This window comes from Hemitrygon akajei, chromosome 20 (genome assembly GCF_048418815.1).
Source record: "Hemitrygon akajei chromosome 20, sHemAka1.3, whole genome shotgun sequence".
Lineage (NCBI taxonomy): Eukaryota > Metazoa > Chordata > Chondrichthyes > Myliobatiformes > Dasyatidae > Hemitrygon > Hemitrygon akajei.
The window spans coordinates 59,300,974-59,327,232 of NC_133143.1; the positions used below are offsets into that span (position 1 = coordinate 59,300,974).

At 43.0% G+C, this 26,259-nt stretch overlaps 1 protein-coding gene across 2 annotated transcripts in view; it reads left to right on the plus strand.

Moving 5' to 3' along the window:
* The first annotated feature begins 1,480 nt into the window (after window positions 1-1,480).
* kdsr (3-ketodihydrosphingosine reductase) overlaps window positions 1,481-26,259 on the plus strand; it is a 53,755-nt gene continuing 28,976 nt past the window's right edge. Inside the window, exons 1-6 of one of the 2 annotated variants that reach the window (XM_073024385.1) lie at window positions 1,481-1,795; window positions 11,567-11,656; window positions 15,770-15,826; window positions 16,744-16,809; window positions 20,049-20,144; window positions 25,030-25,221. In XM_073024385.1, coding sequence (XP_072880486.1) covers window positions 1,628-1,795; window positions 11,567-11,656; window positions 15,770-15,826; window positions 16,744-16,809; window positions 20,049-20,144; window positions 25,030-25,221 — 669 coding nt within the window. In that variant the 5' untranslated portion in view covers window positions 1,481-1,627. The remainder of the gene's footprint in view (window positions 1,796-11,566; window positions 11,657-15,769; window positions 15,827-16,743; window positions 16,810-20,048; window positions 20,145-25,029; window positions 25,222-26,259) is intronic. The other variant, XM_073024387.1, reaches the window with a different exon arrangement.

Here is a 26,259-nt window from a genome sequence, read left to right on the forward strand (position 1 = left end):
GTTCTTGATATATTTAGGAAATGGTGTACTGGTACAGGAAGTAATGGGGAGAAGGTGCTCTGCACTTCTGGGTTGAAGAGAAATTTTCAGCAGTTTGAGTCTGTACTGATTGTGTCAGAGAGGAAGGTCTGGCGATCTTATTGAAAAATACAGGATTCTGAGGGAGATTGACAGAGTGAGTGGTAAAAATATGTTCCCCCTTGTGGAGATGCGGCTCCTTAACATTGTCATAACGGGGGGTGGGGGGAGAGAGGCGATAAACGCCCACGATTTATTAAATGCTCCCAATGGCGTGCATTTCAAGTAGCCCTTGACACCCAAGTCCAGCTCCTTGCCTTCACTTGGGGTTCAGCCACTAAGCCTGGCAGAACCGTTTCTATTGAGAGGAGAATGGGCAAAGGTGGTCCCTTAAATGGGTCTTGTCAGCCATGGCTTGCAGCTCAAATAGAAGAAAAACTGATCTCAAACCTCCGCTGCCTTGTAGCTATACCCACTTATGGGGAAGGCTTCGGGAGCAAACCCCGGGGGGAAATCCAGAGCCGGAGTCCCTGAGGCAGTTCAAAGCCGAGTGGCAGCTCTGGCGACGCTGCTGGTACCAAACTGTATCCATCTCCGCTGTTCCTTTAGATTCACTAGAGTCGTGGAGAGGGGAAACCTACTGCCCGGGCAACAGCTCGCTCCTTCATATCGTTTTGCCCTGGCTTGTGTAGACAGCTAGGATCGCAGCACCCATGGTGGACCCTGACCAATGGTGGGCCTCGTGTGTGTGTGTGGGGGGGGGGGGGGGGTCATAGTTTTAAAATGCCACTTCGGATGTAAATGAGGAGAGACTTCAAAACGTCATCCATCAGCGTGCTGGAAATCCAAGGAGATTCACAGAAGTTTAAATTATTGTGGGGGTAGGGGGGCGGATGCCATCCAGTGGTAGAAAACGTAGAAACACAGAAAACTAACGGCGCAATACAGGCCCTTCGGCCCACAAAGCTGTGCCGAGCATGTCCCTACCTTAAACTACTTACCCCTGACATCTCCGTACCTCCTTCCAAGCACCTTAAAAAACTATGCTCTCTTGTGGGAGAGGGAAAGTGAGTAAATTGAAGTCATGGTTGCATGAATGATAAATCTTTATTAACTGGCCTTCTCTTGTTCCTTATTTTCTGTACACGCCAGTTCGACTTGACTTTCTTACCTTGTCGAGGACTTTTTTCTTACAGTATCGAATAAGTACTTTTCCTCTGATATTTTCCATATGTTTACTGTATTGATATAAGAACCTTTCCCATTTAAAAAAAAACTGCACTGAATTGGAAAAAAGTTGAATTTCCCCATGGGGATGAATAAAGTATCTATCTATCTATACCTTTCCTCTGGGAACACAGGTGTACCGTCCCGTTAGCAGGGCAGGTTTCCCTCTGCAACGAGCGACTCGGCTGCGCCCGTTCCTTTCCGCCTCGGCTCTGCCGTTGCGCATGTCGAGTCGCCTCCAGTTCGACTCTTTGATTGGTCGCACCGGGGCTGCGACGTCGGTTTGTGTTGTTTTCCGAGCCCCCTCTTCGGATCGCCGGCCTTCAGTCTTCCATTAACCGCGGCTCCTCGCGTCGCTGAGAAGGCTCGCCGTGCGTTATAAATGTTCTTCCTGGAGGAGGGGTCCACCCTGTGGAGCGAGGTATCGGGCTGGAGGCTCGTCATGCTGCTGGTGGTCGGGGCCTTTGTCGTAGCTTTCGTCCTGCTGCTGTACATGGTGTCGCCGCTGATCAGCCCCAAGCCGCTGAAATTGAGCGGCTCGCACGTTGTGGTGAGTGAGGAGCGGGGTAGAGGGCGGCTGCTGTGGAAAGCGGCACGGGGCGTCGGGGGGCGGCAGGAGCGCCGCCTTCGCTGAACGCTTCCCCGGAGAGGTGAAACTGTGCTGGGATCTCATGTCTTTACAGACACTGAGTAATGAGCCCCTCAGCTGGGAGTGTTTTGATGCTTCAAGAAACTCTATTAGATTGGTTATGAAACCCTTTGTTTTGCGCCACAAGTCATTTAATTGTTGCATCCAATTGATTAAGGTTTTAAAACTGCATACTATGTGACCAGTGACAATGTTGATTCCAAAAGCCGTCCCTATTTCCCATTAGTCTATCTCAGGTTATAGTATGTACTGATCGTGGCTCTGAAGGGGGAGTTTTTTTTTAGTGTTTGCTTCTGTGCACATTATTTTCCTTGCCCCTGTTTTGGAGGTTAGTTGGGCCTTTACACACAAGGCCAAGTTCAGCAAAGAGCCCACAATATGCAGATTTCAATCTACAAAGTTTGCACCTTTCAGGTACGTCTTTGCCTTGTTGGAGCCCGAGTTTGCCGTCAGCATTTGTTTTTTTTTATCTTCTGTTTTAGATCTGAACTAAAGTACATAGCTGGTGTTATTGTTCGACATGCCTCAGAGAGTGTCAGTTAGTGATTACCAGCTGTGCATGGACTTACTGGCACAATTTTGAATATACAGTAATATCTTCTGCATAGATGACAGGAATACAAAGGCCTGACGAGATCTTTGTTTTAATTACCAAGATAAATAGGGTCAGTTTATAAGGAGTGATTGGTATTCCTCATTTTTAGAAGTGATTGTTGTTTGTGAAGCCTAGAATTGGATTGTATGTAATTAAAATTTAAAAACTTGGTTTTTTGGAAGATGTTGCAAAATATTTGAACATGCACGGTGGTATTAGGAATTTGAAAATGCTCTCTGGTTTAGTTTATTTTTATCCCAGATGCTGGGCATTTGTTAGAACAGTAAATACTGAAAATTCTTAGCTGGTTGGGAGGCATCTTTGGGAACTAAAACACAACCATTAAGAGACTTGGGATAAAAGTGAATGTAGATTTAGGTTATAGTTCAGCCATGATCTGTTGGAAGGTCGCAGAATCTCGAAGTTATTTGGTGTGTCACGTGTACCGATATTATATCAACACATGCCAGGTGCAAGACTAGGATTCTCCCCCCCCCCCCAAAAAAAGCTTATCCAAAGGGAAGAAACTTCTATTGGGGGGGGGAGTGGTCTTTTTTTTGTCCCTCTATCATAACTTGAATATTCAGTGTTACATTGCAGAATGTGTGTTCGCACTCCGTCTCATTTTGAGTTGCATCATCTTTGCGATTGTACTAGCACTACCTGCACTCCTTGGGAGACAGTTCTGCCATCTGTTTGCAATTCCCGTTTCCAATTCTCATTCTTTCTGTGCGCACACCAGGGAGCCCTTCCTAGGTTTTTTAAAAATCCATTTCTCTTGGGAAAGCTGGCAGGGCTTGTTATTGTTCCCCCAGTATATGGAATGGCTACCCGTTTGCAAACATACTCCTCTCCTCAAACTTGAACTTGGCACCTGATCAGAATCGTGACAAGTGGAAGGTCTCTTTTCCCAATAGGATGCTGTCAAATCTTGTTTGTTTTGTAATTTACCATTAAATATTTTTCTCTTGAATTTATTTCCAATTATGTTCACCCCAACCTTTTCCCTCCTCTTTTGGCACCTCCTGTGGTCTTCATACTGAAAGCTTCTTCCCGTTGGCCTTCACCTGGCCTGTGAATCAGCAGTTTTGGCTTTCAGACTTAACCTGGCATGTGACTTCAGGAAAAAAAATCTTTTTCATTCCTCCTTTGACGTTTCTCACCATTTGGCTCTTGAAAGTTGAGTGTTCCCCCAGTCATGTTGCCAGTTTAAAAAGAAAATTCAAATCTTGACGGCTGGCAAGATGCACTCCTCCCTTCTCAGCTTGGCAGCTTCATTTGTGTCATTAAATATTCTGCTTGGAGAGTGGCATCTTTAACTCTCAATGGCCAATGTAGTCTTCGTTCCTTTTATCCACTAGTTGTCGCAGCTTTTTATTGGTCAACTCAAGGCAAGATCCTTGACAGTGCTGTTGACCAGAGCGGTCTTAGAGTCCCAGGTTCATAGCTCAATGAAAATGGTGAGACAGGTTGATAGGGTGGTGAAGAAGGCTTGCATTTATTAGTTGAGGCATTGAGTTCAAAAGTCTCAAAGTTATGTTGCAGCTTTATAAAACTCTAGTTAGGTTGCATCTGGAGTATTGAATACTGTTCCGGTCGCCCCATTATAGAAAGGATGTCAAGGCTTTGGAGGGGGTGTGGAAGAGGTTTACTAGGGTGCTACCTGGTATGCAGGAGCATGTGCTATAATGAGTGCTTGGACAAACTTTGGTTGTTTTTCCTTGAGTGGTGGAGGCAGAGGGAAGATCTGATGGAGGTTTTTAAGATTATGTGAGACATGGGTAGACAGCTAGTATCTTTTTCCCAGGGTCAAAATGTCTGATACCAGAGGACATGCATTGAAGGTAAGAGGGGGTAATTTTAAAGGAGATGTAAGAGGCAAGAATTTTTTTTAGTCAAAGTGGTGGATGCCTGGAATGCACTGCCTGGGCTGGTGGTTGGGGCAGATAAGTTAGGGACTTGTAAGGAATGTTTAGATAGACACCTGAATGGGAGGATAATAGAAGGATATGGACATTGTGCAGGCATAAGGGATTAGTTTAGTTGGTCATTTAATTACCAATTTATTTGGTTGGACACAACATTGTGGGCCAAGAGGTCTGTCCTGACCTTTTACTAGAGGATTTAACTCTAAATTAGAAGATTTAACTCATCCTTCTTTAGTGAGGTGCTGAGTTGTTTGCTTCCTGTTGCCAGTGCCACGTTTCAGGACTTGTCTGCAGACTAAATTGTACATATGTTATGGTTGACTCCTGAAGTTCAAGGACACAAAGATGTTTTTATTTGTAGTCAAGTATTTTTTTAACATAATCTTTAGTACAGTCTACACTGGCGGCCAAAGAAAAATCCCAAACTTTCAGATTCAGATTTATCTATAACATGTACATTGAGACATGCTGTGAACTGTGTCATTTGCAGTTCAACCAACACAAACTTTGCTTGTGAATCCAATAACTGGCTGCCAGATCATGCTCCTTATAGAGAAAATTTCTCCCTGTCCTTCACCTTCTCTCTCTCATCATCCATGCTTCTCTGTGCTGCAGTGGGTGAGTTCATTTTCGTGCTCTATTTCACTGTATCTTCAGTTTCCTTCCAACTCCTCTTTCCTTTCTATCTGTGCCGATAGTACTGACCTATTTCTCTTTACTTCAGCTTTGTTTTTCTTTATTTCAGAGCTGCTGTCATTATTTGAAGTCCAGAGAGTTTTAGCTAAAATCTTTTATTGGCAGGGTGGGAACTTGTACTTCTTCATCTTTTGGCTGTCATTGCTCTCAACTACGTGCTTATCATCGAGTCAGTCAGCAGAAAAATAGACCAGATCAGCGCTGACCATCAAAGTTCAAAATAAATTTATTATCCAAGTACATATACATCATCATATACAGTCGGCCCTCCTTATCTGCAGGGGATTGGTTCCAGGCCCCCTGCGGATACCAAAAAACGCAGATGCTCAAGTCCCTTATTTAACCTGTCTTGTTTAACCTGGACTTTAGGACCCAGGGGAGCTCCGGACCCGCCGTCCGCAACTGCTGCTGAATCCGCAATGTTTCTGTTCTGTTGACGGAAAACGATCACGATTGAAAATAAAGTGGAAATAATAAAGCGATCGGAAAAAGGTGAAATGTCATCAGTCATTGGAAAAGCGTTAGGCCACAGTCGGTCAACGATTGGAACAGTTTTAAAGGATAAAGTGAGAATAATGGAACACGTGAAAGGCCCTGCCCTGATGAAAGCTACAATTATTACTTAGCAATGCAATGGTTTAATTATTGAAATACATACATTTCTTAAGTGTTTTATATGCATAGAAAGGTAAAATATGTACTATATACTAAGTCAAACATTTGACTAACTGATGCTAAATAACACTTAAAGACGGACTCAGGAACGGAACTCATTCATAACCCGGGGGACTGCCTGTACTTGAAATCATCTCTAGATTACTTATAATACCTACATTAAAAAAAAGTCTGTACATGCTCAAACAATGAGTGCTGGAGAGAGAACTTCTGGGTTTTCCCAATCCGCGGTTGGTTGAATCCACGCATGCGGAACCCGCGGATAAGGAGGGCCAACTGTATCACCCTGAGATTAATTTTCTTGCAGGCATTCACAGTAGAACAAAAAATACAATAGAATCAATGAAAAACTACACACAAGCAAAAACTTACAAACAAGCAATGCGCAAAACAAGACAAACTGTGCAAATACGAAAAACATCCAGTTATAGATAGAGAGATAACTGGAACTTGAAAATCCAAGGAGAGACCATGCGGATATAGGAATCATCATCATGACGTGCATGCTGTATGACTTGGCATGATTAACTTATTATTAACTTATTTAATTATTTATGGTTTTGTGTTGCTATATTTCTACACTATTCTTGGTTGGTGCAGCTGTAACGAAACCCAATTTCCCTCGGGATCAATAAAGTATGTCTGTCTGTCTGTCAATCATGGTCTTCCATCTGTCTCTAATCTGAGAAGTTCTGATAAGCTCTTCAAAACTTTAGCCTGTCCATCCTTTGATGTAATTCATGAATGTCATGTGCTGTCGACTGTGACTTTTTCATCCCTCAGTTTTTCCCGTCACCACAAGATGTTCGAGCTTCTCTTTCCTCAGTACATGTCCCAGAAATTCTAGCTGCCATTTCCTGCTTCATGGTATCAGCTCTTATTCTGACTTTTCACAACACTTCTTCATTTGTTACTCAGTCCTTCCTTCCTTCATCTCATCTCTGCAGCTTCGAGTCTTCCCTCATTTTGCTCTGATATTGTCCATCATTCGCTTCCAGATGTTAGTGTGGAATGAATGTAGCACTGTGACACTCTGTGTTTCCTACCCTTAGAAATGGTGTTATTCTTCAGTATCTTGCTCAAATGCTTAAACATGCATTTAGCGATCCCAATCTTCCTCCTAATGTCGATGTCAGCTCTACCATCAGATGTTATGGTGCTCCCTAAATAAAGACAGGGAGATGGTAGAAAATTGCACACAGACAGCACAGTGTGGGGATTGAACCAGAGTCTTTAGAGCAACAAGGCAATGGCAGTTAATCACTGCACTATACTGCTTGCTTTCATGCTTCTTGTTGCTAATTCCACCTGAATTCCTCATGATTATGTAATAAAGAGAATTTGGACTCTCAAGTCAATAACAGTAAATCAGATAACAGCCTGTGATCTCACTCTGTCTGGCTATGACCCCACCTCCCCAACCCAATGTCTTTGACCCCTTTCCCATGTCTCTGTACTTCTGTCCTTTTCTTTCTGGCAAAAGCTTCCCTTGCACTGTTTTGATAGAGCCTGCACAATGAGTCTATTTAATTTCCCCCTTCCCTGCTCTTACCTCTTCCTCTCTCCCCTCCCAGGTCTACAGTTGTTTCTGCTTCTCCTTGTCTTCAGTGTCTGTTTTCCCCCATCCCCCCCCCCATCCTTTGGCACTCTTCAACACCATTTATTTATTTACTAATGGAGTAGGCCCTTCCAGACCTTTGAGCCATGCCACCCTGGCATCCCCCGACAAACGTAATCACAGGATAATTTAACATGACCGTTCTACCTACCCAGTACATCTTTGGACTGTGGGAGGAAACCAGAGTACCCGGGGGAAACCCAGGCATTCCACAGGGAGGACGTACAAGGTCCATACAGATGACACCGGAATTGGGCACTGAACGCCAGAACATCGGAGCTGTAACAGCGTCGCGCTCACCACTGCGGTACAGCGTCGCGCTCACCATTGCGGTACTGTGTCACCTATCGCTATGATCCCATCCTAAGCATTGAGACCCATCCCATGCTTTTGAATTCTGTTCCTACATCTTCTTGTCCTGTCCCATGTTCCTGATAAAGCAGAGATTAAATTCAAAGCGCTACACGTAATTTCTGCTTCATTAAGTAATCTAAATTTTAAATGCTGTGGGAAGCGTCCTTAATTTGCTGCTCTACATGAATTTTCTGCTGCATTGGGAAGATTGAATGTGGTTTGGTGGCTTTGCTTCGGCTCTTTAGTCAAGAGCATGATGCTGAGCTTCTATTGGATGTCCATTCAGTTCCCCATCCTACACTTGTGTGTTCACCATATGGTTTAATGAACAACTCCCAGCTGTCAATAGGCACTTCTTATTATGAATAAAGTTTATTTTGTGTTGGCGCGTGGCCTAGTGGGCAAGGCATCAGACTAGTAACCTGAAGGTCACTGGTTCGAGCCTCAGCTGAGTCAGTGTGTTTGTGTCATTGCTCTGCGACGTCACCTGTGCCAAGCTGCATGGGTCCTAGTGCCCTTCCCTTGGACAACATCGGTGGCGTGGAGAGGGGAAGGCCTGCAGCTTGGGCAACAGCCGGTCTCCCATACAACCCTGCCCAGGCCTGCGCCCTGGAAACTCCAGGCGCAGATCCATGGTCTCTCGAGACCGACGGATGCCACCACCACGGTTATCAGTATTTACAAAGATAAACCATATGAGAATGAGAGGAGATCTTATAGAAACATACAAAATTATGAACGAGCTAAATAAGATAGAGGCAGGAAAGTTGTTTCCACTGGTAGGTAAGACTAGAACTAGGGGATACCTCAGGATTCAGGGGAGTAGATTTAGGATGGAGATGAGGAGGAACTGCTTTTCCCAAAAGTGGTGAGTCTGTGGAATTCTCTACCCAATGAAGCAGTGGAAGCTACCTCAGTAAATATATTTAAGACAAGATTTTTACATAGTAAAGGAATTAAGGGTTATGGGGAAAAGGCAGGTAGGTGGAGATGAGTCCATGGCCAGATCAGCCATGATCTCATTGAATGCCGAAGCAGGCTCGATGGGCCAGATGGCCGACTCCTGCTCCTATTTCTTATGTTCTTGTGTATCATTCCTTTTTATTCTTTACACTCATAGTCAATGCTCTCAAGACTTTTCTATTACATTGCTACACATCAATAGCACTCATTTTATTTTTATTGAGACACTGTATTCTGGCCCTTCCAACCATGCCAAGGAGCAGCCGACCAACTTAACCCTAGCCTAATCATGGGCTAATTTATAATGACCAATTAACCTACCAACCGGTACGTCTTTGGACTGTAGGAGGAAAGCAGAACACCCAGAGGAGACTCGCAGGCACAACTCCTGTTAATGGCAACAGGCAACAGGTACGAACTCCTTACAGGCAACAGTGGGAATTGAACCCAGGTCAGCTGTACTGTAAAGCATTGTGCTAACCACCACACTTCCGCACTGCTCCATGCAGTGGTATACCACCACAATAATTGAGAAGCTTCCTCACAAAACCTAGTCTCTCCCTCTCCAGTAGCAGAAGAGCCCCTGAATGGTTCTACCCCACCAAGTTCTTGCAAGCGGCTGCACCAAACTTCATTGCGCCAATAGCCCCTTAGACCTGCAGTTAACAGTGGTTTGTAATCCTACTACTGCACTCTTTCATTTCTTGATTTGCCCCGGTATTAATCTCTTCACTTTGCACCGTCATTGCTTCCATCTTAATCTCTCTAGAAATCGTCTCTATCACAGCATTCCTTTCTGTTTGAGTTTCACTTCCTTCCCACCTTACCCCTGCCAATATTTCCTGCATCAATATTTCATCCTTTTCCATTTCTAACGCAAAGTTGCTGGTGTTCAGTCTCCATAAATGCCGTCTGACCTGATAATTAGTTCCAACATTTTGTGCTTTTGTTGTGGGATCCCTTTTGGGATTGGCATTGCCTTACGATGGTGTTTCTGATATCTCTACAGCCTCTAACTTCGCACAGTGCACCTCATTAGTAGCGCCATGGTCTGAATATATAAAAAATATTTAACTCTTCATTGGTGCTCTAACACTTCTGGTTCACAGATGTTGTCTACTCCACATGCAACTCGAACCCACTCTGTTTGCCAGTACATTTTCCAACAGTTTGAGCTGGGCTGTGGTTCGATTCTTCTGATTATAATCACTGGCATCTTCCTTTACCCCATTCCTAAGACCAAAATCAGGTGTTAGTTGAGGTAGCACTGGACCACTTCCAGCATCCGTTTTGCCATTTTTTATCTTGAATTTGATTCTTTTTTGTTTAATGTATTCTATCAATCATGCAGTGGTTGTTTTTGTTTTGGAATATGTGTATTGCAGGCAATTTCTTTCCCCCCCCCTTCTGTTCAGCTTCTCCCCACATAAAATAAGAAATCATTTCTAGATTGAATCTTTTGCATAAATATCTCTTCCAGTGCTTTTGGGTAACTCCTTTCTAATATCGTGCTTATACCTTAATTGTTTGGTGAGCTTGTATCAAATCTGCTGACTACAAAAGTAACACTCCTTCATGCTTTAGATGCCCCTCCTCCCTCTCCTTCTCCCATGGTTCTCTGGCCTCACATCAAATTCCTCCTTGAGCCCTTTACCTTTTCCAGCTATCACCTCCCAGCTCCTTCACCCCCCCCCCCCCTTCCCTGTCACCTGCCAACTTGTACTGCTTCCCCTGGATGAAGGGTCTCAGCCCAAAACATCAACTGTTTATTTCTCTCAAAAGTTGTAAGTAAATTTATTTTCAAAGTGCGTGTATGTCACCACGTACTACCTTGAGATTCATTTTCTTGCAGGCATTCAAAGTAGAACAAAGAAATACAGTAGAATCAATGAGAAACTGCACACAAGGACTGACAAACAACCAATGTGCAAAAGAAGGCAAACTGTGCCAACACAAATAATAAATAGATAATATGGAGACCATGAGTTGTAGAGAACTTGAAAGTGAGGGGGAAAAAAAGGTTGTGGAATCAGTTCAGAGTTGAACTGAGTGAAGTTATCCATATTTGATAGTTGAAGGGTACCAACTGTTCCCAAACCTTGTGATGTAGGACCTAAGGCTCTAGTACCTCCACAGATGCTGCCTGATCTGTTGAGTTCTTCCATCATTTTGTGTGTGAACCTCAAGATTCCAGCATCTGTATAATCTCTTGTGTTTATTCTAGAATATATTTTTGTTGTGTAAGTAAGAAATACACAAGCAAACACGAGGAAATCTGCAGATGCTGGAAGTTCAAGCAACACACACAAAATGCTGGTGGAACACAGCAGGCCAGGCAGCCAGGAGAAGCACTGTCGACGTTTCGGGCCGAGACCCTTCGTCAGGACTCACAATACACAAGTTTATTTTGCCAAAAAGGAATATGGTAGTGAAAGTGAAATGAAAGCAAATGCATGTAAAGTGTTGGTAACTAATTCCAATGTGTTAAACTTTTAGAAGTTCCGTCCTTCTCCTTTGGACTAGAATTTTAAAGACCATGAAAGATCACTTGGTGGTCGGAGAAAGATTTGCACTTGCACAAAACAAAATGCTGGAGGAACTTGGCAGGTTGGGCATCGGTGGAGGGGAATGAGTGCTCGATCTTCAGCACCTGCAGAATCTCTTGCCTGCCACTCACACTTGCGTTGTGTTCTCACATACTGAGGAAATGTGGCTGCAAGATCCTACAAGCAGCAAATGGAACTGACCAGATTTGTTGGAGAGATGTTCTAGCAAGAATGTAGAGTGACTACTCTGAAGCATAAAAGTAAAATAATTTTGTAACTTTTCTTATCTTTTTAAAGGTAACTGGAGGGTCAAGTGGTATTGGTAAAAGCATTGCCATTGAATGCTTCAAGCATGGCGCTTTTATAACTTTGGTGGCTCGGGATGAGGTATGTGATGGAACACAGTTAATAGCCGCGTGCCCAGTTGCTAAATTTTAATTGATCTTGTAGTATGATTTTAGTACAACATACTTGTGTTGAGTGAATCTGTGGAGGTTACTTGAAAACAAACCAAAACTGCTGAGAGATTGACTGAGGAGGTTGACACTACCAAAAATAACTAAATTCCAAGTCAAAAAAAGTACTTTCAATCCTTTATTACGAAGCCAATGACGAACAATATAACAGCTTTTTTTTTCCTTCTGAAACTAGATTAGCGATAGAGTGAAAGTAACAAAATAAGTGTCCCAAATGGGAAATAAGCGATAAATGTGTCACTCCCTGGTTGTCTCTAACTCTCTTTATTCTTTTAAAATTGGGTTTCTATTAAAGTGGGGTGAGTAGAAATTTTGCATGTTTGTATTTAGTAGAAGTCTTCCTATGTTATGGGTAAAATCTTTGAATGTGAACAGGTCATTTTGATTTTTGCTCCATTTCTTAAAATGTATTTACAGATGAGGATGAGGCATTTCTCTGTGCTTTCCCTTGTCTCTTTCCCCCTTTTCCCCACTGGGTTGCAACAATTTGGGGCTGGGTTCGCTGGGAGCACTGAGCAGAGTCGCTCTCCAGCTCAACAAGTCAGTGAGATGGGCTGCCATCACCCTCCTGCTTGGTGTTGTGTCACAGCTGTTTCGGTGATGCTCTCCCACACGCCCTTTGTTCTTTTCAGACCTGAGAGCAGGTCACAGAAATGGAATCCTGTCCTAATTTATGAGCTGACTGTACATTAATCCAATATATGTTACTGAAACTTTAAGGATAGCAAAAGGACAGCAGTACCCTGGACAGAGCAGTTGGACATTACACTACCATTACCAGAGTGGTGTGATGTCACAGGATGTCATGGATCCTTCTGTTTTGATAATGAATGTAGAGAAATTAACACGTCAAACTTCCGTTGTTTTGACACGGTAGTATAGCTGTTAGCACAATTGCTCTACAGTGCCAGGAATCACCAATCTGAGTTTGATTTCTGTCCAAGGAGTTTGTTTGTTCTGCTTGTGATCGTGTGGGCTTCCTTTAGGTACTCTGGTTTCCTCCCACGTTCCAAAGATGTGCATTGTGCAAAAGTCTTGGGCACATAATATGCATAAAACTCTACTGCTGCCACAATTTCATGACGTGAGTGATAATAAACCTGATTCTGATATGGGTCTCTATTGTGAACTGAGAGTGGGAAAGGGTCAGAGAGAGGGGAATCATGATTTGGGGGAAAAAGAGAAGAAAGAGGGGAGGGAGCAGGAAGTAAGTAAAAAGTGGAATAGTGAACAGTGTTCATAGACTGTTCAGAGATCTGATAGCAGAGGGGAAGAAGCTGTTCCTAAATACCGAGTGTGTCAACAGATCCCACCTTCTTGAGCACTGCCATTGGAAGATGCATTAATTTATACCATTTTTCATACCATTTTTAAGATCAGTCAAATTTTCTAATCAGTTAAATTTTAAGTAGTGCTAAACGAGAAAAAGAAAGCAGTGAGGTAGTGCTTATGGGTTCAAAGTCCATTCAGGACTTTGGCTAAGGGTAAGAAGCTGTTCCTGAATCATTGAGTGTGTGCCTTCAGGCTCCTGTACCTCCTCCCTGATGGTAGTAATGAGAAGAGGGCATGTTCTAGGTAGTGGGGGTCCTTAATGATAGATGCCACCCGTAGTAAAATTTTATTAATTTTATTTAGAGATAAAAAACTATAACAGTCCTTTCCCGCCTCAAGCCCATGGCACTCAATTGCACCCATGTGACCAATTAACCTACTAATCCATACGTCTTTTAAGCTTTTCATTTCCTTTTTTTCCCTAAGAAATTTCTGTAGTAGTTTAGCACCATTCCCACATTAAAAGTTGTATGTAAATTGAAAGCATTTTCAATGTGTTTTTAGTTCTATTGAAAGCATTTTCTTAGCCTGTGTTAATTGCTGGTTGTTGTTGAGATGGAGTGACTTGGATTTAAGAATTTGTGCAGTTGCAGGAGTAAAAATAATTTTTAAGAAATTAATTGGGGATAAAAATGGAAGAGCATTCATATGGTTATTCAGAGTTTCCAATTCCCCTTTACAAGTAGGGACGAGTTATCTGTTTGGAATGGTGTTTTTTTGGGAATAAAGATTAGCTTTATTTGTTACACGTATGTTGAAATGTACAGTGAAATGCATCATTTACATCAACAATCAACACAGTGCGATTATGTGCCAGGGACAGTTTCCATTGCCAGTGTAGTATGCCCACAACTTACTAACCCAAAGCATACTTTGTTGGAACGTGGGAGGAAACTGAAGCACCAGGAGGAAACACAGGTGCTAATGGGGAGAACATGCAAACTCCTTACAGCCGCGGGAATTGTACCCCGATCACTGGCGATGTAGAGCATTACACTAACCGCCAAGCTCCCATGCCACCCTCCTGCACTATCGGTAACTATTTTGTAAAAGAGGAGAACCCTTTCCTTTTAGGTATATCTGCATGTCCAAGTCTCCAAGTTGCTTAAGTCAGGGGCTTAAAATGATCCCCTTTGAGGTTGTTGACCAAAACAGTTCAGTTGGATCACCAGTGGCTTGGAATGCACTTAAACTTCGGGAACAGATTTGTACTTCTATTAGAACATATGATGTCACCAAAATTTACTAAGTGCCTGATAAAAAAATCCAGATGAAAAACACACACAGAATATGCTGGCGAAACTCAGCAGATAAGGCAGCATTTATAGAAAGGAATGAACTGTCAATGTTTCGGACCGAAAACTTCATCAGGTCAGGAAGGGAAGGGGGAAAATGCCAGTGTAAGGTGGGTGGATGGAAAGGAGGACAAGCTGGAAGATGATAGGTGAAGTCAGGTGAGTGGGAAAGGTCAAGGGCTGGAGAGGAAGGAATCTAATAGGAGAGGAGAAAGAACCATGGGAGAAAGGGAAGAAGGGGCACTAGGGGAGGTGATAGGCAGGTGAGGAAAAGAGGTAAAAGGCCGGAGTGGGGAGTAGAAGAGGGAAGAGGAGGGAAACAATTACTGGAAGGAGAAATCAATATTCATTCCATCAGGTTGGAGGCTTCTTAGTCGGAATATGATGTGTTACTCCTCTGTGCTCAATGGCCTCTTCGTGGCAATGGACCCTCATGTCAGAATGAAAATGGAGATGGGAATTAAAATGGTTGGCCACCAGAAATCTCGTCTTTTGGCGGATGGAGCCGAGTTCGACAAAATGGTCCCCCCCCCCCCCCCCAATTTACTTCAGTCTCAGCAATGTAGAGGGGACCACATCAGGAGCACCGGATACAACTGATGCCCCAACAGATTCGGAAGTGAAGCGTTGCCTCACCAGAAAGGACTGTTTGGGGTCCTGAATGGAGGTAAGGGAGTTGGCGAATGGGCAGGTGTAGCATTTCTGTCACCTGCAGGGATAGGTGCCAGGAGGGAGATTGGTGGGGAGGGATGACTGGACAAAGGGAATCAAGGAGAGAGTGATCCCTGCAGAAAGCAGAGAGTTGGATGGGGGTGGGGGGGGTAAAGACATGTTTGGTGGTAGGATCCTGTTGAAGATGGTGGAAGTTACAGAGAATAACATGCGAGATACAGAGGTCATGGGGTGTGATTTGAGGACAAGAGGAGCCCTATCACTGGTAAGGCGGGGGGGGGGGGGGAAGATGGGGTGAGTACAGTTCTAAAAATATAGTTAACATTGAAAACCCACAGCACAATAGAGGCCCTTCGGCCCACAATGCTATGCCGAACATGTACTTAGTTTAGAAATCACCTAGGGTTATCCATAGACCTCTATTTTGCTAAGCTCCATGTACCTATCCAAGAGTCTCTTAAAAGACCCTGTCGTATCTGCAAATAGTTGTGTGGTTTAACACCCAAAAACTGCTGGAGGAACTCAACAGATCAGGCAGGATTTATGGAGAGGAATAAAGAGCTGACCCTTAATCGGGGTCCTCGGCCCAAAAACCAGCTCTTTATTCTTGATCATAGATGCTGCCTGACCTCCAGCACGTTGTATGTGCTACTCTGGATTTCAAGCATCTGTAGAGTCTTTTGTGTTTATGTAGTTTTGTGGTTTGATCGTTTTTTATCTTACAGACCAAGCTGCTGCGAGCAAAGAAGGAAATTGAGAAATATTCAATTAATGATAAACAGGTGGGCGTAGAAGAGTTGTTAAGTTGTGTGCGTGCTTTTTACCAGAGCATTTTGTGTGTATGGGTGTAGAGCTATTGTGATTTAAATGTTACCCTTGTATTTCTAAGTAGCTTCTTTGTTCACTGACATTTTATTGAAAGAGAGCAGTTCACATGTGATTGGGGAATGAGAGAGCTTTTATTTTGGCAAGATAAATTGCATCGCTCTGCCAATATGAAAATAATTTGGTTTCTGGCAAAATAACTGTAAAGCTTAAAAAAATTGCTTTCTAAATGCTGGTTTTAAAACCTCATTAAATACTAACCATCCATAGCACAAGTATTTCTACCAGATTGGTTCTTAGTTTTTATTTCTGCAGGCTGTCACCATGTAATCGGCTGAGTGACTGGAAGTGGGGCATATTCACTTTAAATTTTCTGGGTATGCTGATGAGTTCTCTTTGGATATTCAGTCAGTATTGCACTTTCTTTCTTGTGCTTTTTTTTGGGGGGGGGGCGGGGGATGTGAAGATTTACATTTCTTCCCATACTTTGCCCAGAGATAGACGAGCTATCATTGAGCAAGAGTGGCTTTTCCTCTTCACCACCCCACCCCTGTCTCACTCTTGCATTTCTGTCTCGCTCTGCATTGTGTCCTGTAGCGTTTTATTTTCCCTTGCTTGTGATTATGTGCACGTCATTTCTTTGTCATACATCGTAGTCTCCTCCCTAGTGATCCCTGTGCCTGTTCCCAGTCTTTTTTTTAAACCCCTGCACTCACTTGCTGTCTCCTCGTCCGAAGAATCGATTTCATTGTGTAGTTCCAGTTTCCATTGTGCAGATCTTTAGGGAGGTACTTGTGCAGTTCTGTCCTCATTGATGCTTCGGCTGTGATGATCAATGCATGTTTGATGGTGAAGACTCTGATTTGTTTCACAGGTGGTTTTATGCATATCGGTTGATGTCTCAAAAGACTATGGACAAGTGCAGAGTGTGATAAAACAAGTACGTGTGTTGCTTTCTTTTCCCCTCGCTCAACGATACGAAGCACATCTGCGAGATTCCTTTTGTATCTTGTGTCCTCATTTGGTTTTGACCTGTTTTTGCGTCTCGCTCACTGTTGGTGTTTAGGGCAACAATGAAGGTCCTCCATACCTGCTGATGTTCAGGGCTTCCTTCATCACGTTGGTAGATTCTTCTCGGTTTTCACTGCTATCAGTCACGCAAGTCCTGGGTGAAGACTCCGGAATATTGTCGCACCCAGGTGTAGAATGATTCTTCGTTGCTGTTTCCGTAACAGTTTTGTTTTGCCAATCAGGGTTGTTAGCCCTGAGCTGAGCCCCTGAACTTGGAGGACCGGTGGACCACACTCAGTCTGGCCTCTACCCTTTGTCATGCTTGGCATGGGCAACCCTACCAAGAGCCAAAGCATAAGGCCCTGACTCCAGCCAACAGAGCTCTCCGGGTCATTGAGGCACGCAAGCCTCCAAACCCTATGGCAAGGCTGAGGCCCTCTTGGAAGTGTAAAGGCATCAACACTGTGAAAATGCAAATGATTTCTAGATGCACTGACAGCCTTCGTGGTTGCCTTTTGATTTTTTTAAAATTTGTTGAACACTCAGTTAAATTACTTATGTTGCAAAGTAAAGGTTTTTAAATTGAAAGATTTGTTGTTGTAATTTAGACCATGAGACATAGAAGCAGACTTAGGCCGATTGACTCATCATCTTTGCTCCGTCTCATCTATCATTCTGATTTGTAGGTTTTAGAATATACAGCACAGTGCAGGCCCTTCGGCCCATAATGTTGTGCCTACTCCAGCATCAATCTATCTAACCCCTCCATCCTACAAAGCCCTCCATTTTTTCTATCAAGCCTATGCCTATCCAAGAGTTTCTTAAATGTATCTCTAATATACCTGCCTCTACCGCCACCCCAGCAGGGTATTCCACACACTTACTACTCTGTGTATATTTTTAAAAATTCGTCTGTAACATTCTCTCCATCCCCTTAAAATCAAGCCCCCTTGTATTAGCTATTTCCGCCCTTGGAAAAAGTCTCTTCCACACAATCGACGCCTTTTATCATCTTGTACACCATTATCACCTTCATATCTCATTTTCTTTTGCTCCAAAGACAAAAGCTCTCGTTTGCTTAATCTGTCCTTATCACATGCAATTTTACAGACAAATGCATGGAGTTGTAAAATGCACTTTTAGAAAGAGTGAAAACATTCCAGAATGCGTAAAAAGATTCATATAACACGAGATGGGCCTTCAGCTCACCAGGTCTGTTCCAGCCGTAGAATGCTCATTTGCAATAAATTTTATGTTCACCCCATCAGCTCCATTCCTCTACCAGCCTTCAACTGCCTCAAATTTGTGAGCTGCACTTGGTGTTCACAGTGTGGTTAAACTAAAACACAGACTGGCTGCTATGTGATCGACCAGTGTACACTATACAGAAACAAGGCCGAGCTCCCCTGCTGCCCGCCATTTCGTATCTCCATCCCATTCCTACTCCACCTTATCTGCCTGTGGCCTATTGTAATGAAAGCCTGAGGAATGATGTTTTTTATTTAAGAATGACATAGCCTTCAGAACTCTGAATTCTATACCTTCAGGTATTTCTCATTCTCTGTATTAGAACTGACCAGTTCCCTGAGGTTGGCTCCTTGTTTCTGTCCTAATTGCCATAGCCTGGCATTCTGGGTATTTAACACAGCTCTCTATTTCTGCTTTTCTGTTCATCTGCTTATATTTTTTTTCCTCACTGTAACTTCTGATTTCACAGCATTTTTACTTGTATGCTTCTTGTTATTCCTCTATCCTCATTAACATCTGGACTAGATTCCCTCACCTTAAATCCATGGCAACCCTGGCTTCACTCCTTCAGAATGGTTCTTTTGTCCTATTTGACCGATTCAATTTTCCCTACCTTCTGTGCTATTTGTATTAGTTTTTTTTCTTACTTCTGACAAAGGGTGTTACAACTTTTGCAAATGGAATAACTGTAAGGAGCAGCATGGTAACACAACGCTTTACAGTCCCAGCGACCTGGGTTCAATTCCTGCCACTGTCTGTGAGGAGTTTGTACATTCTCCCCGTGAATGCGTGAGTTTCCTCTGGGCTCTGGTTTCCTCCCACAGTCCAAAGGCATACCAGTTAGTAGACTAATTGGTAATTGTAAATTGTTCCGTGATATAGCTAGGGTTAAATCGGGGGTTGCTGGGCGGCGTGACTAGAAGGGCCTACACTACGATGTATCTTAATAAATAAATAAACAAACAAACAAACAAACAAGACCATAAGGCATCAGAGCAGAAGTGGGCCATTTGGCACACCCAGTCTGTTCCGCCATTCCATCAAGGCTGATCTATTGTATCTGTCAACCCCATTCTCTTGCCTTCTCCCTGTAACCTTTGACACCCTTACTAATCAAAAACCCAGCAACCTCCACTTTTATTATATTCAGTGACTTGGCCTCCACAGCCGCCTGTGGCAATGATTTCCACAGATTCACCACTCACTGGCTACAGAGATTCCTTCTCTTTTTTTTCTAAAGGGGCATTCTTTGATTCAGAGGTTGTGTCCTCTGGACCTAGCCTCTTCCACTATAGGAAACGTCATCTCCACATCCACTCTGTCTCGGTCTTTCAATATTCGATAGTTTTCAATAAGAATTCCTCCTCGTGTACTTTGCTAGAAAAAGGCAAACTAATGTTTATCCATTTATAATGTCAATGACAAACTTGCGTAATATTATCATTGTACGTTGCCCGCAATGTCTAAGTTTTGTTTTGCCTGTTTTGTACATGTTTGAAACAGAGCTGTTCTAAGAATTGTGAAGTACATGTTGAAGAATGTACTTAGAAGCCAACTGGAGTCAATATAAAATTAGCTGTTCTGCCTCATTTTTCCATCCAAAAGAACAAATTTTAAAAGCTTTCTACTTTAAATATGGAATGCCGTAGTTTTGTGTTTTTAACTAAGTTACTGTGACATTTTTAAACTCCAGGTAGAGTACTTATCAACAATGTTTTGATGGAGATAGGAGAAACTGCAGATGTTGGAATCTGGAGAAAGCCTTGACCCTACGCAATTCTGCCAGTAGTTTTTTTTTTGTTAGTTTAGTTATGCCTTCCTATTTGAAAAGCTTCAACTAAGCTGTTCAGAGAAATTGTATATTTTTTCCAATTGAACTTTTGTTCTGCTCGGACATTAATATAATATTTAACTCTCAAGGCACAGGAGAAGCTGGGGCCAGTGGACATGCTGATAAACTGTGCTGGAACATCTGTTGCTGCAAAGTTTGAAGATGTTGACATCGGCATTTTCAGAGTGAGTAATTTGCTTTAATAAACTTTGATTTTATTTTCATACAGTGGAAACATTTGTGGGAGCATGCAAAATATTGGTCTCCAACCCGTCGATCGCAATCGACTGGTCGATCTTTGAGACTTTCCCAGTAGATCCCGCAAAAAAAAAAAAAGAAAAATAAATACACAAATACTGTTGAGAGATTGTTTCCGGGTTGCGGGGTTTTAGTTCCGTTCTTTCTGCCTGGTGCACATGTGTGTAGCTCCCCCGCCACGCACTACGCTGTGTACTTCAGTGATCCCCAACCGCCGGGCCGTGAGGAAGCGATATGAATTAGCTTCACCTTTCCTCGTTCCCTGTCACGCCCACTGTTGAACTTGAACCCACATGAGGTCATCAGTCGCCTAAACACAGTGATACCTTTGCGCCAGGGATCACTGGTTGGCCTCGGGTAACCGTCCGCCTCCCTTGGCTGGCGGGAAGTGCCGTTGCTACTGGTCTGGAGCACGGACAGATGGGCGCTGCCGCTAAACCTGTTCAGCACACCAAATGTTCGCGGAGAACCCGATGCTAAAATATTTGCAGAGGACATAATTCGGGCTTAGGGATTTGTAAGTAGTAGAGCAGCTACCTCGCTGCGATCTACTGAAAGTCATCCCTCGAGCCAAACTTTTGTCGGCCGATAGATCCTACCTACCTATGGGGGGGGGGGGGGTGGGCTCGCGCTCCTCGCTTGGTCGGTCACTCTCTCCGGACTGCGACCGCTGCGGCCCCGGTATGGGGACCTCCGGCCCTTACCTTGTCCTTTCACCCCATCCACAACCAGCCGTACCTGGCCAAGGCGGCGGGTGGGAGGCTGGAGTTTGGGCCCGGAGGCTGTCTAATGAGGCAATGAAGCCCTCAAAACAGCTTCGGTACCCTGAGTCCAAGCACCCTGCATTTAAAGACAAATCTACTGTGGTTTTTCAGTGAATAAAAACATGAGCAAGTGTGACAGAAGCAAAGAGCAGATAGCCACGAAACCTAAATTGCAGAATAGACTAGACATGAGGAAACTGCTTCAAGTATCGCTGTATTCCGGTCGTCGTGTTTAACACCCCCCCCCCCCCCCCCCTGTTGGCCGGTCTGCAAGAATATTCCGGGTTGCGGGGTTTTACTTCTGGTCCTTTCTGCCTGGTGCGCATGCCTGTAACTAATCGATTTGGGGTCGATCTTGCCTTTCAGTAAGGCCGAGGTAGGGGAGCTTGGGCTCAAAAAGGTTGGTGACCACTAATGTAAAGAATAGCACCCACAAGATGCTGGAGGAGCTCAGCAGGTCAGAGAGGACTATTGAAGGGTCTGGGCTCAAGATATTGACTATTTATTCCTGTCCATAGATTGCTGCCTGACTTGCTGAGTTCCATCAGTGATTTGTGCTTGTGTTACTTTAGATTTCCGGCATCTGCAGAATTTTTTCTATTTAGTATGTAAACAAAATCAGGTTTTATTTTGGGCTACCTAGTTTCAACTAGTAACCATTCTTTACCTCTGTTTTAACCTTTCCATTTTCCAAATACATAGATGACTTTCTAGGACATTTTATTTAACAGTACAACCCTTCAGTCGGTTTAGTAATAATGAATCACTTCACATAAATGAATATTTTAAAAGAACTGCTTTTTTGGGTTTGAAGCATCTCTGTCAGTGCTAACATTTAATACCATCCTTAAGGAAGGCACAGTAGTAGAACAGATAGCATAACACTAGTACAGACCAGTGCCCTGGGTTCAATTCTGCCTGTAAAGAGTTTTTACGTTCTCCCTGTGACCACGTGGGTTTCCTCTGGTTTTCTCCCACATTCTCAAGGCATACAGATTGATTGGTTAATTGGTCACATGGTAAGCTTGCTGGACCAGAAGGCCTGTATCTCTAAATAATAATAACAATAATTATCTGAAGGAAGTCACCTCGAAAGTAATCCCACAGTGATTCCGAGAAGAGGTGATACTTTTCCAAATGATATTCCTGTTGGTATTGTTTCAATGCATTAGTTGCTCTTGTCCAGATTTTTTGGGGGGGGGAATTTTGTGATTCTTGTGATTTCAGGATGGAAATGGAGCATCACATGAAGCAGTAGTTTTATGGGAAAGGAAAATAAACTTGTAAATAATAACCAGTGAACCATCTCATGGGTCAGTGCTCTGTGCTATCCATAAATTCCAATTGTGATTCAGCTTGTTGTTCATTAACAGCATTAGCTCCGTTAAAGAGCAGTGTGTCTATGAAGTATTCCTCATAAATTGTTCAGTAGTTGACATTTTCAGCTTTTGCCAGAAATTAATACTGTTTTTGTTTTCTTTTGACAAGTTGAGCTACAATGTTTTGGAAAATGTTTTTCTTGGTTTGGATCTTAATCCAACAGAGATTGAAATCTGGTCACTGATCTGCCAGCTGTCTGAGGGAAGAAATGGCTGTTTTGCTGCTTTTCCTGTTCATGTAAACATTAATTATCAAGGCCTGCAGGATGCCACACAAACTGCTACCAACACCCCTTGTGGTTCTGAAGTGAATTGCTAAGAAGTTCGTCATTGCTTAGTCATAAACACAAATGGTTCTGGAAATCCGGAGTAACACAAAAATGCTGGCGGAGCTCAGCAGGGCAGGCAGCATCCATGAAAAGGAATAAAGAGTCGACATTTTGAGCCGAGACACTATCGGGACCATTGCTGTTCCACACCGGCCACATTAATGCATTTCTTCTCTGGCAACCAATAAATGTGCCGTGAGAAGCATTCCCAACTAGTTGCTTCGTCAACACAAAGTACACTGCAGATGCTGTGGTCAAATCAAGACGTACAAAAAAGCTGGATGAACTCAGCAGGTCAGGCAGCATCCTTTGAAAAGAAGCAGTCAACGTTTTGGGTCGAGACCCTTTGTCAGGACTAAAGAAGGAGGGGGCAGGGGCCCTATAAAGAAGGTGGGGGGAGGGTGGAAAACCAATCAGAGGAAAGATCAAGGGGTGGGGGAGGGGAAGCAGGGAGGGGATAGGCCGGAGAGGTGAAGAAGGAATGTAAGGGGAAAGCACTATGGGTAGTAGAAGAAGGCAGAATCATGATACAGGTGATAGGCAGCTAGAAGAGGAGGCAGAGTGAAAGTGGGATGGGGGAAGGGAGAGGGAGGGAATTACCGGAAGTTGGAGAATTCAATGTTCATACCAAGGGGCTGGAGACTACCCAGACGGTATATGAGATGTTGTTCCTCCAACCGGTTTGGCCTCATCATGGCAGTAGAGGAGGCCATGTATGGACTTTATAGGGCCCCTGCCCCCTCCTCCTTTAGTCCTGACGAAGGGTCTCGACCCGAAACGTTAACTGCTTCTTTCAACGGATACTGCCCGACCTGCTGAGTTCATCCAGCTTCTTTTGTACGTCATCGTCTGATATGGAGAGACCGCTGCACAGGATTGAGAAAAGTTGCTGAAGGTTGCAAACTCTCGTCAGCTCCATCATGGGCACTAGCTTCCTCTGCATTGAGGGCATCTTCAAAAGGCAATGTCTCAAAAAGGGCGGCATCCATTTGACCACCCAGGACATGCCCATGTCTTCTTATTACCATTAGGGAGGAGGTACAGGAGCCTGGCAATGCGCACTCAATGTCTTAGGAAGAACTTGTTCCCCTTGGCTATCAGATTTTTTGACCTGACAGTGAACCAACTATTGAACACTACCACAGTATTGTTGTTCTCTTGTGCATTAATTAATTTATTTTTAACATGTATTTCTTATCATTTATAATTTTTTTATGTATTGCACTGTAGTGCTGCTGCAAAACAATAAATTTCAGAACACAAGTCAGTGATATTAAACCTGATTCTAATTCTGAAATATTGGGTCATCAGCAGTGTCCTGACTGACTTGCAGTTATGCTGACTTTAAGAACTGCTGAAGATTGACTCACTATCTTTAAAGCTGCTGATAACAGTTTCAAGACGACTCCAAAAAAAAATAGTGCTCGAGCAGTAAATCACAAATGGTGCTGTCAGCATTCTTCAGGCAGTTCACAAAATCATTCCATGCTCTACCAGATCGACTTCTGAACTGCGATGACTGCAATCTGCAGCCTGTCATTTCACTTTAAGGAATGGACCTTTGAGCCATCTAAATGAACTAGTGATTTTACGATTGGTGACCTTGACTCTCGAGAATGCAGGTACGACAATCTCCAGTGGCAGATGCCGCGTCGAGGCCCGAGAATGGAAAACAATGGGTCAAATTTGATCCGTCTCCCTCTCTTCTGGCTACTACCGTTAGGGGAGTGGTTCAGGAGTCTCTGGTCCCGTGCTGCTGGGTTTGAGGGCAGTTGTCTCCTTGCAGCCATTGGGCTTCTAGGCCGGTTTCCTAGGCCTCAGGGTTGAGCTGACCCGGCAGCCGGGGTCTCGGCAGTTCACGTTCCATGTATTATTTGTTTACTTTTTTAAACTATTTGCTCAATTTGTCCTCTTTTGTACACTGGATGTTTGTCTCTGTTGTGTGTGGATTTTCATGGATTCTATAGTGTTTCCTTGTTTTGTGGGTACCTGCTAGAAGATGAATCTCAAGGTTGTACATGGAGTACATCCTTTGATGATAAACTTGAAATTTTGAACTTTTGGGTAATCCATTATGCCAATGTGTGTTGGCATTTAGTTTCTAGTGTAATGGCGTGTTATCATGATGTGTGAATTTGTCAAGTGAACTATTCATCTATTTCACTGAACTAAATGTGATTTTTAAGGCTGGTTTTTCAGTAGGCTTCATGTCAACTTCTAGGTGACAGAATTAACATGCCAATTTCCATGTAAATTAATTTGCAAAGTTGCTTTCTGTTAATTTTATTTTAACTGGCTTGAATATTGATCTTGATTAGTATTGTGTGTCATTCTCTCCAGAGGTTAATGGAGATCAATTATCTGGGTAGTGTTTATCCCACCCGAGCTGTCATTCACACCATGAAGGAAAGAAGAATGGGAAGGGTAGTCTTTGTGTCATCCCAGGCAGGACAAGTCGGGTTATTTGGATACACAGCCTATTCTCCATCCAAATTTGCTCTTCGTGGATTAGCTGAATCACTGCAAATGGAGGTACGCACATCAATTTTATAATTTGTATTATACCTACTTATGACAATTTCCATTCCCTCCCCCTTTTTTTTCCAGGCATTTTAACTATTGACTTCCCTATTCGATTACTTTGAGTTTTGTGTATGATATTGTTGTAGATTCAATTTTCCTAAGAAATAGAAAGGAGCATGTGAAGAAATATAACATGATTTTGTTCTGAGTTAGACATATAATTGTTATGTGTTATAATTCCAATAATAATGTACTCCCATAATAACATGCTATTTTAGTAACATCCTATCAGTGAGCAAGATTCTATATGCAGATACATGTGCTATATCCGTTATGCTCCATTGAAAGCCAAACATTTTGTGAGGAAGTATCACCTTTCTCTGGTTGTACATGGCACCATTCACAGGAAATTAGGGCAGGTGAGCCTGAGAATTTATAGCTTAAGCCCTTGGCATCAGGCATTTTTGATATTTCATATGTTTCAGGATGTAATTTTTCTCTCAATTTAATGTTACTCAAAAAGTGACTTTTCAATTAATGTTTTCATTATTGTACATTATTTCTCTTTCCCCAAATTATTTAAAGCAACAGTGTTTCCTTCCTTCAAATACCAAATTCATCACTGCCTTAACAAACAATTGTGTGCAGACATGGGTAATCATTATTGAAATTGGCCCTGGAAACACTGAATTTGCTTTTGTAATATTATAATGCTCCTTTTCATTGCCTTGATAATGCATCTTCCTATTGCAAGGCCTTTTATGGGTGGCCGAAATGAAGGTTTGCAGGAGATTCACTTTTTTAACCAATGCATTATAACAGTGAATAGTTTCAAAAATGCTTTTCATTAGTTGTTTTCCCCACATATCTTGAGCATTACTTATGAAAAATTAAATTTAATATAGGTAAGGGGAAGAAATTTCGGATTTGCTGATCTTGATGATTTTACATTCCCCTCCCTTTTTCTTCTGTTCAAAGTACCGTTGCCTGCTTTTGAATTTCAATCCAAAATAAGGTCCAATAAAAATCCATACTTGAATCTCCAAT